The sequence below is a fragment of the Urocitellus parryii genome, chromosome X, assembly GCF_045843805.1.
Source record: "Urocitellus parryii isolate mUroPar1 chromosome X, mUroPar1.hap1, whole genome shotgun sequence".
Lineage (NCBI taxonomy): Eukaryota > Metazoa > Chordata > Mammalia > Rodentia > Sciuridae > Urocitellus > Urocitellus parryii.
In genome coordinates, this window is record NC_135547.1 from 30,456,196 (window position 1) to 30,473,449 (window position 17,254).

The 17,254-nt window shown below is 40.4% G+C and overlaps 1 protein-coding gene and 2 non-coding genes across 3 annotated transcripts; all 3 read left to right on the forward strand.

Annotated features, from left to right (window-relative positions):
* Positions 1-2,051: 2,051 nt before the first annotated feature.
* Trnaa-agc (transfer RNA alanine (anticodon AGC)) lies at positions 2,052-2,122 on the forward strand. The gene has a single exon. It is a non-coding gene; the product is annotated as a tRNA-Ala (tRNA).
* Positions 2,123-12,466: 10,344 nt separating this feature from the next.
* On the forward strand, positions 12,467-13,831 carry LOC113196972 (N-myc 2 proto-oncogene protein). The gene has a single exon (XM_026409084.2). It carries the CDS (start codon positions 12,467-12,469, stop codon positions 13,829-13,831), a length of 1,365 nt encoding a protein of 454 aa, XP_026264869.2.
* Positions 13,832-17,134: 3,303 nt separating this feature from the next.
* On the forward strand, positions 17,135-17,254 carry LOC113196974 (small nucleolar RNA SNORA61). The gene has a single exon (XR_003302635.1). It is a non-coding gene; the product is annotated as a small nucleolar RNA SNORA61 (small nucleolar RNA).

The window sequence follows — 17,254 nt, forward strand, 5'->3', positions numbered from 1 at the left end:
CTTGTGCTACAATCCCAGGGAATTCTGAGGAGAGCCAATAGTCAGTTGTCTGGTTGGCAAGTCCGGTCCAGGAATAGGTTCCTTGTTGCTGATCTATGGAGAATATGACAAATGTTTAATAGGGATCAATAATGGAAAATGGGCTGAGGCAGTATACAGGTTTTGTATGATCTTGTATTGGTAAAGTAGCCTGCACAGTAGGCTTTCCTGGGGCAAATGTATATGTTTGAACTTTGTGATATAAAAAGAATAAAAACCCCTCTGAAACATATTACCATCTTAAACTAACACAAAGTGTTCCTCAGGTGATGACACCTGAAGGTAACATCACCTGTTCTTGCAAGGGCCAAGTTCCCAACACAGTAAATTTTACTTGTATATTTAGGCGTTCTCTCTCCCTGCAAGGAGTCAGTAAGGCAACCACCAGGGGCTTACTTGCACATTCCATGATTCCTTGTCTCTGATGTGATGTTTTGAGATGCTGGCAACAGTAAATTGTTATTTGTTGCCCAGGACAACTTGAGAAAATGTTCAGTGGACGTTTCCTTTATCTGTAACCTTTATGCTGGTGGCCATGGGTAAAATAACATAGAAACAGCTACAGGCTGCTGACATCTGGATTTGTCCTTTAGGGTCCTCAGTGCCTCAGGCAGATGAGCAGGCCATCCCTGCATTATTACCCTCAGTCCTTAAGGCTTGTCCCAGCAGGCCAGGCATGATTTCAATTAATCCAGCTTCTGTTGGATTGTGTGGCAGGGGGAAATCTATATCCTGGTCTTGAGCCCACTGTTGTATGTCATGGCCTGTGAAATAGGTTTCTTGGTCACTCTCAGTTACCTATGATGTGCCATACATGGCACTCAGCCAGACTCGTCCCTTAATAGTTGCCTTTTAAAAAAAATTTTTTTTAGTTATAGTTGGACACAATATCTTTGTTTTATTTATTTATTTTTATGTGGTGCTGAGGATCAAGCCCAACACCTTGCACATGCTAGGTGAGTGTTCTACTGCTGAGCCACAACCCCAGCCCCTTAATAATTGCCTTTTGATTGGCTCTTTGGCTTGGGAATGCTTACATCAATCCTGTAGCTGTGTCCACAGAGTCGAAGCATATTTATTTGGCCCCTCTGATACTGGGCCTACAGTCTATCTGCTCTCACTGAACAAGGACATCACCTTGTTTTATATGCCCTCTCAGTGGCATCCTGTTGTCGTGGGTAGTACTGAGAGCAAGCAAGGCAGTTGTGGCATGCAGCAACAACCTCAGACATCTATATGGGCAGTCCCCAACATGTAACTACTGCCTACACAGTCTTTTGTCATGCATGCTTTGCTTTATGAAGTAGCTCAGTGGCAATTTCCTCACCTGGAGCTTTCTCCAGCCATCTTTACCAGTTGTATGACCTTGACTGATGCTTCTCTGGTGATGAGTTCCATGGCAAGGGATGCAGCATAAGCGGCATGCAGTTGTCTTTCCAAGAAGCTATAACATTCTTCTGCCTCCTTCTATAACTGTGGCTAAAATCTGATGGGGGGTCTTATGTCTCTTAATCCACTGCCATAATACCTAATCATAGCTATCTAGAGTGACATGGACAGTAAGTTCAGCAGGTTTTGGTATGTCTAGTGTTCCTTGTGCCTGTTCTACTGTCCATTTGGCCTCATTAAATGCCTCAATATGCCAGTCAGTCCAGTCCCATACTGTACCCCTCCCACAAAAATTATATATGGTCATAATAATTTAGCCAGATGAGAAATGAAATTCCTCCAAAAACCCAATATCCCCACAAATTCTTGTATTTCCAACTGGTATAAATTTTATCTTACCTGACCAGATAACACCCAAGAATTTCACTGATAAACCAGGGCCCTGCACTTTGTTAGGGTTCATGGCCCATTCTCAACCTTGCAAATGAGTCACAGAAAAAGAAGAAGGAAGAGGAGGAGGAGGAGGAGGCAGAGGAAGAGGAGGAGGTGGGAGGAGGAAGGAGGAGGAGAAGGAGGAGAAGAAGAAGAAAGAAGGATGTCATCAATATGCAAAAACTGGGGCCGTGGTTATGGCTCAGTGGTAGAGTGCTTGCCTAGCATGCATGAGGCACTGGGTTCGATCCCCAGAACCACATAAAAAATAAATAAATAAAATAAAGGTATTATGTCCATCTACAACTAAAAAAAAAAAATTAAATGCAAAAACTTTTTACCAATAGAAGTCAGGACCAGGGCTGGAGATGTGTCAGTGTGTCTGCCTGGCATGCATGAATCCCTGGGTTCAATCCTTAGCAGTGCAAATAAATAAAGATATACAACAGTGCTTCCTGCTTTTTGATTTTTTTTTTATTTTATTTATTTTTTTTGTAGATTCTTTTTTTTTCTTTTTTTTAATTTTTATTGGTTGTTCACAACATTACAAAGCTCTTGACATATCATATTTCATACATTAGATTGAAGTGGGTTATGAATTTCCCAATTTTACCCCAAATGCAGATTGCAGAATCACGTCGGTTACACATCCACAATTTTACATAATGCCCAATTAGTAATTGTTGTATTCTGCTACCTTTCCTATCCCCTACTATCCCCCCTCCCCTCCCCTCCCATCTTCTCTCTCTACCCCATCTACTGTAATTCATTTCTCTCCTTGTTTATTTTCCCATTCCCCTCTCAACCTCTTATATGTAATTTTGTATAGCAATGAGGGTCTCCCTTCATTTCCATGCAATTTCCCTTGTCTCTCCCTTTCCCTCCCATCTCATGTCTCTGTTTAATGTTAATCTTTTCTTCCTGCTCTTCCTCCCTCTCTGTTCATAGTTGCTCTCATTATATCAAAGAAGACATTTGGTATTTGTTTTTTAGGGATTGACTAGCTTCAAAAAAAAATTGTCTTTAAAAAAAAGAAGTCAGGACCAGGTTTCTAAATTTTGTGCTACCATACCATGGACACTAGATGGGGCTATGGAGACATCATTGACGTAGCCTGGTAATGGTCCTTTGTAGGCCTTCTCACATGAATGTATTAGTTAGCTGGCCTGAATTAGACTTGCATAAGCTTTCATTTCACAAACTTTTATATAGCACTTAGATAAAACTTGAGCATGACGAGATAGAGCCTACAGAATGGGAGAAAATCCTTGCCATCTGCATCTCAGATAGAGCATAAATCTCCAGGATATAAAAAGAACTCAAAAACCAAATAAACAACAACAACAATTAAAAAAAAAAAACCCAATCAACAAATGGGCAAAGGAACTGAACAGACACTTCACAGAAGAAAAAATACAAATGGTAGACAAATATACGAAAAAAAAATGTTCAATATCACTGGCAATTAGAGAAATGCAAATTAAAACCACACTGAGATTTCATCTCACTCCAGTAAGAATGGCAATTATCAAGAATACAAGTAACAATAAGTGTTGGGGAGCAATGGACAAAATGTATTAGAGAATCAATTAACATCAGGAGACCCATGGGACTTTTTCCTAGGGAAACTGGGAGGTTTAGAAACCTAGGGAATGGGACCCTCCTTGTAAGTGGGAGCACACCAGGGAAAAAGATGGGAGGGGCAACCCACTACTCTTCCTAAGGAAATAAGATTATCTTTCCATGTAGTCTGATAAAGTATAAACTGGTAAAACTGAGGGTCAGTAGGACAGGGTCTGAGACCGGGGGAGGTTGTTGCAAGGCAGATAAAGAGAAAGGGACAACTCACCGATGTACTGGTAAATTGATGGGTAGGGCTTTGCCTTGGAGTTTTCAGATCACACTGAGCTTCTCTCAATCTGTGATCCAACGAACTATCCTAGTGAGGCTTGTCCTCTACCATTGGGTAAGATAGCATGAAGGGATGTGGTAAGGGCTCTCCCAAAACAAATAGAAGATAACATGGTGCACTCAGTAACTATGTGCACTACATGAGTCTGTCAGGTAGCGTGGTACAGTCAGTGTCTATGTTTTAGTGTGCAACTTTGTTATAACTCTATTGCAACTCTATGGTATAGAACACCCAATCAGAATGTGTGTCAGCATATAGGGGAGACAAAGGGGCTAACATGTAAAGGGGATACTCACAGAGAGTATATAAGGCAACACCCCATTGTGTTTGGATTCCTCTGTAGTATAGTTTAAGTTCTGGTATTGTGATGCTACCTGCTTCACTCTTCTTGCTAAGGATTGCTTTGGCTATTCTGGGTCTCTTGTTTTTCCAGATGAATTTCATGATTGCTTTTTCTATTTCTGTGAGAAATGTCATTGGGATTTTGATTGGAATTTCGTTAAATCTGTATAATGCTTTAGTCGTTTTATTAATTCTGCCTATCCAAGAACAAGGGAGATCTTTCCATCTTCCAAATTGATTTCCATATGTTGAACCAACCCTGCATCCCTGGGATGAACACCACTCAATTATGATGCACTATCTTTTTAATATGTTTTTGTATGCAATTTGCCTGAATTTTATTGAGAATTTTTGCATCTATGTTCCTCAGGGATATTGGTCTGAAGTTTTTTTTCCTTGATGTGTGTTTGTCTGGTTTTGGTACCAGGGTGATATTAGCCTCATAGAATGAGTTTGGGAGGGTTCCCTCCTTTTCTATTTCATGAAATAATTTGAGGAATATTGGCGTTAATTCTTCTTTGAAGGTCTTGTAGAACTCAGCTGAGAATCCATCTGGTCCTGGGCTTTTCTTGGTTAGTAAGCTTTTGATGATGTCTTCTATTTTGTTACTTGAAATTGATCTGTTTAAAATGTATGTGTCCTTTTGATTCAGTTTGGGAAGTTCATATGTCTCTAGAAACTTGTCAATGTCTTTGAGATTTTCTATTTTATTGGAGTATAAATTTTCAAAATAGTTTCTAATTATCTTCTGTATTTCAATAGTGTTCGTTGTGATAGTTCCTTCTTCATGACAAATTTTAGTAATTTGGGTTTTCTCTCTTTCTCTTCATTAGTGTAGCTAAGGATTTATCAATTTTGTTTATTTTTTTCAAAGAACCAACTTTTCATTTTGTCAATTTTTTGAATTGTTTCTTTTGTTTCAGTTTCATTGATTTCAGCTCTGATTTTAATTTCTTTTTGTCTTCTGGGTTTTTTTATTTTTTCTTTTTCTAGGGCTTTGAGATGTAATGTTAGGTCATTTATTTGTTGACTTTTTATTCTTTTAATGAATGAGCTCAATATAATAAACTTTCCTCTTAGCACTGTCTTCTTAGTGTCCCAGAGATTTTTTTTAAATGTTTTTTTAGTTGTAGATGGATGCAACATCTTTGTTTTTATTTATTTATTTATTTAATGTGGTGCTGAGGATCAAACACAGGGCCTCATGTGTGACAGACAAGGGCTCTACCACTGAATCACAACCCCAGCCTGTCCCAGAGATTTTGATAAGTTATATTGGTGTTCTCATTTACCTCTAAGTATTTTTCATTTCCTCCTGATTTCTTCTGTTATCCATTCATCATTCAATAGCATGTTATTTAGTCTCCATGTGTTGGAGTAGCTTCTATTTTTTATTTTGTCATGGATTTATAATTTCATTTCATTATGATCTGAAAGAATGCAGGGTAGTATTTCTATTTTTTGTATTTTCTAAGAGTAGCTTTGTGGCATAACATATGGTCTATTTTAGAGAAGGATCCATGTGCTGCTGAGAAGAAAGTGTGTTAGCTCAATGATGGATGAAATACTCTATGTATGTCCATTAAGTCTATATTATTGATTGTATTATTTAGTTCTACAGTTTCTTTGTTTAGTTTTTTTGTTTGTTTGTTTTGGAAGATCTACCCAGTGGTGAGAAAGGTGTGTTAAAGTCATCCAGTATTATTGTGTGTGGTCTTTTCTTTTCTTGAAGTTGAGAAGGGTTTGTTCCATGTACATAGATGCTCCATTGTTTGGGACATATATATTTGCTATTGTTAAGTCTTGTTGATATCAGATTCCCTTAAGCAGTATGTAATATCCTCCTTTATCCCTTTTGATTAACTTTGGCTTAAAGTCTACTTGATTTGATATGAGCATAGAAACCCCCACTTGTTTCCACAGTCCATGTGATATGTTTTTTCCCAATCTTTCACCTTCAGTCTGTGGATATCTTTTCCTAGGAGGTGAGTCTCTAGAAACAGCATATTGTTTGGTCTTTTTAAAATCCAATCTGCTGGTATTTTGGTTGATGAGTTTAGAACATTAACATTCAGGGTTATTATTGAGATATGATTTATATTCCCAGCCATTCTGGTTTATTTTTGGTTTTTAACTTGACTTGATTTTTCCTTTGATTGACTTTTCCTTTAGTGTAGTTCCTCCCTTTTCTGGTTTTCATTGTTTTTTTCCATTTCCTCCTCATGGAATATTTTGTTTAGAATGTTCTATAGTTTTTAGTTGTGAATTATTTTAACTTTTGTTTATCATGAAATGTTTTTATTTCATCTTCAAATCTGAAGCTTAGTTTTGCTGGACATAAAATTCTCAGTTGGCATCCATTTTCTTTCAGAACTTGGTATGTTATTCCAGGACGTTCTGGCATTGAAGGTCTGGATTGGGAAATCAGCTGAGATCTGAATTGGTTTCCCCTATATGTAATTTGATTTTATTTCTCCCATAGCTTTTAAAAGTCTATCCTTATTCTGTATGTTAGTCATTCTCATTATAATGTCCCTTGGTGTAGGTCTGCTGTAATTTTGTAAATTTAGGGTCCTGTAAACCTCTTTGTGATTGATTTTCCATTTCATTCTTTAGATTTGGGAAATTTTCTGATATTATGTCATGAAAAGACTGTGCATTCCTTTGGTTTGTATCTCCATACCTTTGTCTAATCCATTAAATCTTGAATTTGGTCTTTTCATGTTATTCCATATTTCTTGGAAGTTCTGTTCATGGTTTCTTTTTTTTTTTTTTTTTTTTTAGGATGTTGATGGGGGCTGGGAATGTGGCTCAGGCGGTAGCGCGCTAGTCTGGCAAGTGTGCGGCCTGGGTTCGATCCTCAGCACCACATACCAACAAAGATGTTGTGTCCGCCGAGAACTAAAAAATAAATATTAAAAAATTCTCTCTCTCTCTCTCTCTCTCTCTCTCTCTCTCACTCTCTCTTTAAAAAAAAAAAAAAGATGTTGATGGACCTTTATTTATTTATTTGTGGTGCTGAGAATTGAACCCAGTGCCTCACACATGCCAGCCAAGTGCGCTACCACTAAGCCACAACCCCAGCCCAGCCCTCTCTTCATGGTTTCTTACCATCTTCTCTGAATGATTGACTTTATTTTCCAGAGTATATATTTTGTTTTCATTGCCTGAAGTTCTGTCTTCCAAGTGGCCTCATCTGTTGGTGATGCTTTTCTATTGAATTTATAATTTGGTTTATTGATTCATTCATTTTGAGGATTTCTGCTTGTTTTTTCCCCACAATCTTTAACTCTTTATTGAAGTGATCTTTTGCTTCCTCCATTTTCTTTTGGATTTCACTCTTTATACTATCGTTTACTTCAAAGATCAGTTGAACTATATACATTTTAAACTCTTTCTCTGACATTTCTTCTACTGTGTTGCCTACAGATTCTATTGTTGGAACATCTTGGTTTGTTTGAGGAACTTTGTTCCCTTGTTTTTTTGTTTTTTTGGTTTTTTTTTTCATGTAGTTTGTACATCTTCCCATCTAGCAGTATGGATCTGAGGCAGTGCAGTTTCTACTCTGTAGTCTTATCGTGCCCCTGAAAGCTTCCAGTGTCTTACCTTTAAGAGGGAAACCAATATTAACAGCACCCAATGCAAACAATATACAACCTTAAATCAAATAGCTCCTATGAAGGCATCTACAGTTTTGTCACAATAAAGAGAAATGATGTGTTCAATTATTATCTACAATATAAATGGTAAGTTTGCTAAAAGGGTTACCATTTCAAATGGTGGACAAAGAGGAAACTGAAGTAGTGTAGGATGTGATGCTTATGGGGGAGAAGGAGAGAAGATAGCGGTAAAAATTTATAGTAAGAGCAAAGAGGAATTAATAGAGGTTGGTTGTTAGCATGAGAGAGGTAAGAAAGAATTCAGAGAGGTAAGAAAGACAGATAATTGATAGAAAAAAATATATACAGAGTTTTAAAAATAAAAATAAAAGAATTTAAAAAGTAAAAATATAAGAATACACAATCAAACTGTAATATACTATTCAAATATCTCACACCTCAATTAATTGATGCATGAAAAATATTTGGATTCAAAGATGGTAGAGATGCGAGGGGCGGGGAAGGAAAGTCTCAGTGGAAAATTGACTGATTGCTTCTGCTGGCTTCCAAAAATTTTCTTAGGTTCCCTTTTCTGCTGGTAGGTGGGGGTTGTATGAAATTTGGTCATAGCTCCCCAGTACTGTAGGTGCTTGACCTGTTGGGTGAGCGAGTGGATGGCAAAATGCTTTCACACCCTCTTCCAGTCTTCCCACCCATTGTAGCTGGCCCCTTCCATCCCCATGCACTTCAGGGCTCACTGAGCCCTTCTTCAGTTTCTCCAACTTGTGCTCCCCCTGGGAAGTTGTCTCTGGCTTTCCACAGGCTTTCCAGGCCCAGGCTGGCCCATGCAGACCCAGATGCAATCTGACGAAGCTGGGCTTCAGATTCCCCAGGTTCTGTCTTGCTGCAGTCCCAAGATGTCAATGCTGTTCTGTCTTACAGAAAGACCACCAGGGATGTGCTCACACAAAGGAATGACACTGCAAAGAGGCAGCCAGATGGTGGCCACTAGCACACCCAGCAGGAAGACCTTCAGTGCAACCAGACCTGCAAGTACCCCAACAATATATCTCCAGGCCCTGGCTGGTGTCCCCAGACTAAGGCAGCCATGCCCCAAGATGGTGGCCGTGGCAGCAGCAAATGTGCAGTCCCCTTGGCCCTGGACTCCCAGGGCCTGGCCAATGTCCCAAGATGGCGGGTTCCCTGACAATGGACTTCCAGGCAGCAAGGGCAGCAGGCATTCTGCAGGCACTCTATGGGTGGTCTGCCGGCAAATAGGGGGAGGGGAATAGGGGGAGGGGTGTTTGCCCGGGGTGAGGGTGGGGGTGCTTGGCAGGTGAACATCAGGTGATGTACAGGCTAAAAGTGGAGCAAATGGATGGAGAGTGATCTGCATGCAAATGGCCTATTGTTGTTGTCTTTTTTTTTTTTTTTTTTGAGAGAGAGAGAGAGAGAGAGAAAATCTTTTTTGTAGATGGACACAACACAAAGTCTTTATTTTTATGTGGTGCTGAGAATCGAATCCGGGTAGCGCTGGTGCTAGGGGAGAGCGGCTCTACAATCTTAGCCCCTTGTTGTTGCTTTTTTGTGATGCTTGGATTGAACCCAGGGCCGAGGCAAGCACTCTACCAACTGAGCTATATCCCCAGCCCCTAGGCCTCTTGTTTTTGTTGTTTTTTAAATGTTTATATTTTTAGCTTTCATATTATGGATATAAATAAATCATATACCATAATCACTGTATTAATATATGTAAATCTGCATACTTTTACTAGTGCCTTTTATGCCTTCAGCTATTTCTTGTTACATATTACTGTCCTTTTCTTTCAGTTTGAAGAATTCCCTTTAGCATTTCTTATGAAGAAAATCCCTCAGCTTTTTTGTTTATTTGTTTGTGAAAATCTTTTTCTTTCTTATCTGAAGACAGCTTTGCTGGGAACATATTTTTGTTTACCCAGAGAAATGAGCCTTGTAAAAGGACCTTAAAAGTGTATTTTAAGGGGCTGAGGTTGTGGCTCAGTGGTAGAGCGCTTGCCTAGCATGTGTGAGGCCATGGGTTTGATCCTCAGCACCACATAATGATAAATAAAAGTATTGTGTCCATCTACAACTAAAAAAAAAATTTAAAGTATATTTTAACGGGTTCCACATAAACGGAAAAGGGATCCTCACCATTTGTAACATTGATTGCTACATACTAAGTTCCCTCAGCTTGGACAATAACCTCTGTAACAGCTCCAAGGTCTGGTACTATTGGTGCTAAAAGTGGCAATATTCACTGAGCTGTCTGTAATTAATGGTAAGTCTACAAGCACCAGGTCTTATGCACGTGCCAAATGGGGCTCTGGAATGGAGAATTAGTCTCATGGAGCACTTTGGCTCCCTTAAGCTCAGCAGCAAAAATATTTTTTAAAAAATATTTTTTTTAGTTGTAGTTGGACACAATACCTTTCTTTATTTATTTTTATGTGGTGCTGAGGATCGAACCCAGCGCCTCAGACGTGCTAGGCAAGCAATCTACTGCTCAGCTACAGCCCCAGCCCCCATTTTTTTTTCCACCAGGAAGCTAACCTTGTTTTTTGGAGACAATAGGTGTTATTCATCCCACTGGTTTATAGTTTTCTGTGTGCTCCCACTAAGCTGGCCATAATTATTATAATTCCTATCAGAGCTTGGGGCAAAAGTAATTGAGGGTACACATAAACAACACATAAATGCTAACATATCATTCAGTAGTGGGAGCCATAACAATAAAGTTAGTAGGGACACAAAATCAGAGAATATTATCTGTTATCCCCTTGTCATGATGCCAGGTATTGTGAGGAACATGGTCATTTGTGTACTGGTTTGTAAAAGGCCCAAGATATGCAATTCTTGTCCATTTTACCACTGACCTCTAACCTTGAGACAGGGCCTCTAGGCCCTATGGAAAAAGGGAGATTTTGGTGTAGTCCCTAATCATGTTTATATTTTTAAATCCAAATGGTGTGAGAAATAGTTGTTTGGCTCTCAAATTTATATCAAAATTCACCAGGAGGTGGAAGGCTATCACCATGCAGACCCTAGCTGAACGACTTATTGAGTTCCCCATGACCTGGTACCTCTGGCCCTGAGTTCCTTGGTGGGAACTCAATCTTTCTTTAAAGTCCCATTATTAAGCAGACCTGGAGATTTCTTTGGGAAAGCCCTTGCCCAGATAATCCAGAAGAGGGCGCCCAATTATCATTTTTACACTCCTTTTGGATCAGGTTTTGTTTTCTCATGAGTGATTTTTTTTTTTTTTTCCAGTGCCTGGAAATTTCTCAGTTAAGATGCCAACAACAACAACAACAACAAATGCCAATTGTGTTATACCTGACCTAATGAGGTGATTTAATTAATAACCAGCAGGAGCAGCACAAATAAACCTACAAATCTAAGTCTGGTTAACAATTTCAGCATTTTACAGTTCTCACTCCTTAATAGTACACCCAAGAGACCATCAGTGGGCTGTGGGACATTTTGCCTCTGAAGGATGGTCCAGACATGTTTTTCAGGGACATCTTTCAAAGAAACCATGAAGCTCACAAAAAAAACAAAACAACAACAACAACAACAAAAAAAAACACTTATCTCAGAATTTTGTAAAAGCTTAGACACTTCTGGGTTTGAGTCTTAAGCAAATTAACGTTGCATTACATCATTCATGCAGAATCTAAAAAAGTTGATCTCATAGACCTTGAGAGTAGGTGATGGTTAATGGGGACAGCAGGGGATAGGAAGAGATGGAAAAGGTTGATGAATGGATACAAAGTTACAGTTAGATAGAAGCAAGAAGTTTTGGTGTGCTGTTGCAGTAGGATGATTATAGCTAACAATAATGTACTGTCCACTTCAAAAAAAGAATAATTTTTAATGTGTTCACCATAAAGAAATGATAAATGTTTCAGGAGATAGATATGTTTAACCTAATTTGAACATTACACAATGTATACATGTATCAAAACATCATACCTCATTAATATGTGTAATTTCATGTTTTTCTTTACCAGTCAAAAATTAGTTTTTAGGGCTGCAGTTGTAGTGCAGTGTAGTAATGTTGTAGGCTTGCCCAGCATGGGTGAGGCACTGGGTTGGAGCATCAACACCACATAAAAAATAAATAAATAAATAAAGGTATTGTGTCCATTAAAAGCATATTCTAAAAGAGAAGGAGGTCTAGGGATGTAGCTCAGTGGTAGAGCACTGCCTACCACGCACAAAGCCCTGAGTTCAGTCCCCAGCACCACAAACACAATAAATAAAAATCATTATTAAAATCAAATTAAAATTTTTCAAAGAAAAAATAAGAAAAAGAAAGTGGGGGTGCAAATGTTAAAGCATATGGGATAAAATGCCTACAACAGTAAATAAAAAATAATTTTTATTTTTGAAATTTTTATAAGCGCAAAATTTTTTCTAAAGTACAGTCATCTATCTGGACGCGCTGAGTGGATGCGGGGGGTCTCCTGGGAACTGGGTTGGAGCCGAACAAGCGCTAGCTAGGCGCAAGCGCTCACAGAGTGCAGCCGCCCCAGGACCCCTCCCCGCCCCCACAGACCACCCGGAGACCCCAGCGCAGAATCGTCTCCGGATTCCCAGCAGTCGCCTGGAGTGTTGGAGATTGGCTCTTGCCCCCGCCCTCCGCACACCCTAGGGAAAGGAAGCACCCCCCGGTATTAAAAAGAGCTGAGCGGAAAGAAGCTCTCTCAGTCGCTGGCGGGCAGGCGAGCTGATGCGGAGCTGCACCGTGTCCACCATGCCGAGGATGATTTGCAGGAACGCAGATCTCGAGTTTGACTGGCTGCAGCCCTGCTTCTACCCTGACGAAGATGACTTCTACTTCAGCGGCCCCAACTCGACCCCTCCTGGGGAGGACATCTGGAAGAAGTTTGAACTGCTGCCTACGCCCCCGCTGTCGCCCAGCTGTGCGTTCCTGGAGCTCAGTACGGAGCCCTCTGACTGGGCCAGCGAAATGATGCTGTCCGAGGCCGACCTGTGGGACAACCCCGACGAGGAGGACGTGTTCGGCCCGGAGGGACTGGGCAGCCTCACCCCCAACCCTGTCATCCTCCGGGACTGCATGTGGAGCGGCTTCTCCGCTCGCGAGAAGCTGGAGCGTGCGATGAGCGAGAAGATGCAGCACGGCCACGAGCCCGCGGCCACGGGTCCGGCCACCCAGGTCCCGGGAGCGGGAGCTGCCAGCCCTGAGGGCCGCGGGCACAGCGGGACGGCAGGAGCCGCCTTACCGGCGGAGCTCGCCCACCCGGCCGCCAAGTGCGTAGATCCCGCGGCAGTCTTTCTCTTGCCGGTGAGCAAGCGGAATCCGGCGCCTGTGCGGGTCGCCCCGGCTCCTGCCCCTGCCAATGCCCCTGCGGTGGGCGCTGCGGTTGCTAGAGCAGCCGCCCCCGCTAGTGCCGCGGTGGCCGCCCCTCCGGGTTTAAGCAACCGCCCTCCCAACGGCGGTGACCACAAGGTCCTCAGCACCTCCGGAGAGGACGCCCTGAGCGACGAGGTTGACGAGGAGGAAGATGAAGAAGAGGAGATCGATGTGGTCACCGTGGAGAAAAGCTGTAAGACAGGCGGCACCACGTTCACCCTCACGGTGAGTCCCAAGAACACAGCCCTGGGCCTGAGGAGAGAGCAGTCCCGTGAGCTGATCCTCCAACGCAGTGTCCCCATCTACCAGCAGCACAACTATGCTGCGCCCTCGCCCTATGTGGAGAGCGAGGATGCTCCACCCCAGAAGAAGATCAAGAGGGAGGTGTCCCCACGTCCCCTCAAGAGCGTCATCCACCCAAAGGGTAAGAGCTTCAGCCCTCGGAAATCCGACTCAGAGGACAGCGTGCGTCGCCGTAATCACAACATCCTGGAGCGCCAGCGCCGCAATGACCTGCGATCCAGCTTCACCACGCTCCGGGACCACGTGCCGGAGCTGGTGAAGAATGAGAAGGCCGCCAAGGTGGTCATTTTGAAAAAAGCCTGTGAGTATGTCCACTACCTCCAGGCCAAGGAGCACCAGCTTCTGATGGAAAAGGAGAAATTGCAGGCAAGACAGCAGCAGTTGCTAAAGATAATTGAACTTGCTTGGACTTTCTAAACCTTTCTTAAATGAACAGTCACTGCCACTTTTGCACATTTTGATTTCTTAAAAACATTGTGTTAATGAATATTGATTTACTCTCAAATCAGTCCCCTGACGTTTGGGTCTGGGTTGGGGGCAGGACGTGTGGGGTTCTACCAGGACCTTGGAGAGCCCACGTGATGGAGTGCTGGATAGCTTTGCTGTGACGGTGACTGTATTAGAAGATCGTGACAGTTGGGAGCCTCTGGGGCTCCTTGTTCGTTCCAAGTTTTCAAACAACAGAGTCATTCCTTCTTTTTACAATTGTGCTTAAGTTCCAGCAGATGTCAGGTAAGAAGGTTGCCATTTGATGCCGATGGGGAACATTTCTGTAAATACCATTGACACACCTGCCTTTTGTATGTATATGTTCTGGGTAATGAGAGGTGGCTTTTACAGCCAGTATTAGACTGGAAGTTCACACCTAAGTACCGTAATAATACCTCAATGTTTGAGGAGCATGTTTTGCATACAAATATATCGTTAATCTGTTATGTACTGTACTAATTCTTACACTGTATACTTTAGTATGATGCTGATACATAACTAAATTTGATACTTATATTTTCATATGGAAACGAGTTATGAGAGTTTTGAGTAGATATTACTTTATCACTTTTGAACTAAGAAATTTTATAAAGAAATTTGCTATATATATGCCTTTTCTTAGTCTGTTTCTTCATTTGTTCATGTTTGGTGCATAGAACTGGGTAAATGCAAAGTTCTGTGTTTAATTTCTTCAAAAAAACAGTATATTTAGAACTTTGAAATACCTCATGTTTATGAAAATAAATAGCAGTTAAGTGATTTAAAATTTTCTAAAAAAATTATAAAGAAAAATATAAATTGTAGGAAATTTAATCTAAATTAAGATGTCTTAAAAATATAAACATGCACTAGAGTGATATCACAGCAAATGATGGTGGAAAAAGCTTGAATAAAATCACTTCCCACATTGAAACAGTCATAAACTGTTGAAGACAGAATCAATACTTTTTGGACCCTTAAGAAGAAAGGGTCACTTGAATTTCAGTAACAGAACATTGTGAAAAATTTTCCCACCAGGGCTGGGGTTGTAGCTCAGTGGTAGAGGGCTGGCTTAGCACCTGTGAGGCCCTGGGTTCAATCCTCAGCACCACATAAAAATAAATAAATGAAATAAAGGTATTGTGTACAACTAAAAAATAAATATTCTAAAACAAATTTTTCCCACTAACTTAACATTCTCTGTTTCCAACCTTGAAAGTGCCACTTGAGTTCTTTTTATGGCTTTCTGGTGCTGAGAGATCATTACAATCATTACAATCCTTATTTTTAAATGCTATTGCTATGTATTTTCACCTATCTGGTGATTTACTGGGAGCACAGCTCAAAGGTTGACTTATTCCCTTCCCTCCAGGCTGTTATTACTTTCCAGGTTGGAGGGTATGCACTGAGAGGTTTTACTGATACACAATGCCCTTGTACACCTGCAGCAGGAGAGGGACAATAGATGAGACAAACAGGAGATGGACCCAAAATCCTAAGGAGATTTTCTCCTAGAAAGCTCAGGAGAAAGTGCTAAGGAGAAAGTTTCTTGGGTATATAGGGGATTGAAAGGGCCACCAAGTCCACTGAGGAAAATGGAATGCAATGTGCATGCTACAACCAAGACAAATGCTCAGAAAACACCTTAGAGTACCCTAGGATTCCACCAGGGCTAAATCTGGGGATTCTGTACAAGTATGTAATGAATACCAAGGTAATCAAAAGACAGATATTGGGACAATAGATTTTCTGAAAAAGTCACAAGCGACATGGTAACTATAGGCAGGTAGAGTGTGGTTGGAGTAGGTAGGTCCCTGGGGTGTGCCACTAAGGTTGTAGATTTTGTCCCTGGCAAGTGGAGGCTGAGGCAAGAGAATCAAAGTCCTCAGCAAAAGCAAGTCACTAAGCAACTCAGTGAGACCCTGTCTCTAAGTAAAATAGGGCTGGGGATGTGGCTTAGTTTTCCTGAGTTCAATCCCAGGTACCCCCCACAAAAAAAAAATTGAGGAAGACCAGTTGAATGGAGGAATAGTATCAGGGGAGGGAGGAGAGGAGGGAAGGGGTAGCGCTGGAGATTGAAATAGAGAAAACCATGTGATATGCATTTATGAATATGTAAAAATTAACCCCACTATTATGTAGAACTATAATTCACTAAAAAAGTTATATAGAAAGGAATATAGATATAAATACACACATATATAGCAAACAACACAGTAAAAAATCACAAGTAATGCTTGACATGATTGAAGGGAAAATAATTTTATAATAATAGTTGGAGGCTTCAAATTCCCACATCAATAACAGAGCATCTATATGGAAGATCAGTAAGGAAGAAAGTAAGTTAAATATTGTAAACCAACTAGGCCTAATGGATAGGCATATCTAGAGCCCCACTCAACTCCTGTGAGTTTGGAATATTTTCCAGTATAGACATATGTTAAGTGACAAAAGAAGTTTTAATAAATCTAAAATGATTGCAACCATACAAAGTACCTTCTGCAACCACAATGGAATAAAACTAGAAATCAATAACATAAAGAAAGAAAACTAGAAAATTCTCAGAAGGGTGGAAATTAACCACACATTATTAAACAACCAATGACTAAAAGGAGAAATTAGAGAACATTTATAGACAATATGGAAAATATGACATACAAAAATGAACGGGAGGGCTGGGATTGTAGTTCAGTAGTCGAGCACTTACCTAGCACACATGAGGCACTGGGTTTGATTCTCAGCACTGCATATAAATAAAAAAGATTAATTGGTTAATTAAAAGGTCCATCAACAACTAAAAAAAAACTAAAAAAAGGGGATGTAACAAAAGCAGTGCTCAAAGGTAAATTTATAGGCATAGACACCTATATAAAACAGAAGAAAACCTCAAATCAATAACCTAATAGCATGCCCCACATAACTAGAAAAAAGCAAACAACCCAAAGCCAGCAGAAAGAAGAAAATCATAAAGACTGAAATAGATCAAAAGTGTAGAAGAAAACAGAAAAACAATATAAGTAATCAGGGAAAGCAAAAGTTGTTTTTTTTTTAAATAGCAAAACTGACAACTCTTTAGGTAAACTGACAAAGAAAACAGAGAAGAAACAACTAAAACAAAAAGATGAAAGTGGGTACATTATTAACAACCTTAGAGAAATAAAAATAATTATAAGAGAATACAGTGAATAATTGAATGCCAATAAATTTTAAAACCTAGATAAAATGTACATATTTTATAGAAACACAAATTGTACCCTCTGGTTCCCTTTCCTGTCAGATCTTGGTGGTTGTAAAAGGAGGAAAAGTAATACTGAAGCTGGCCATATGGTGTTCTAGTCTGTTATCTAACACACCGGCTTGTTTCAAACAGAG

Bases quoted from the DNA above. Each gene is read 5' to 3' on its own strand.
- LOC113196972 (XM_026409084.2), top strand. From the start codon at position 12,467: ATGCGGAGCTGCACCGTGTCCACCATGCCGAGGATGATTTGCAGGAAC.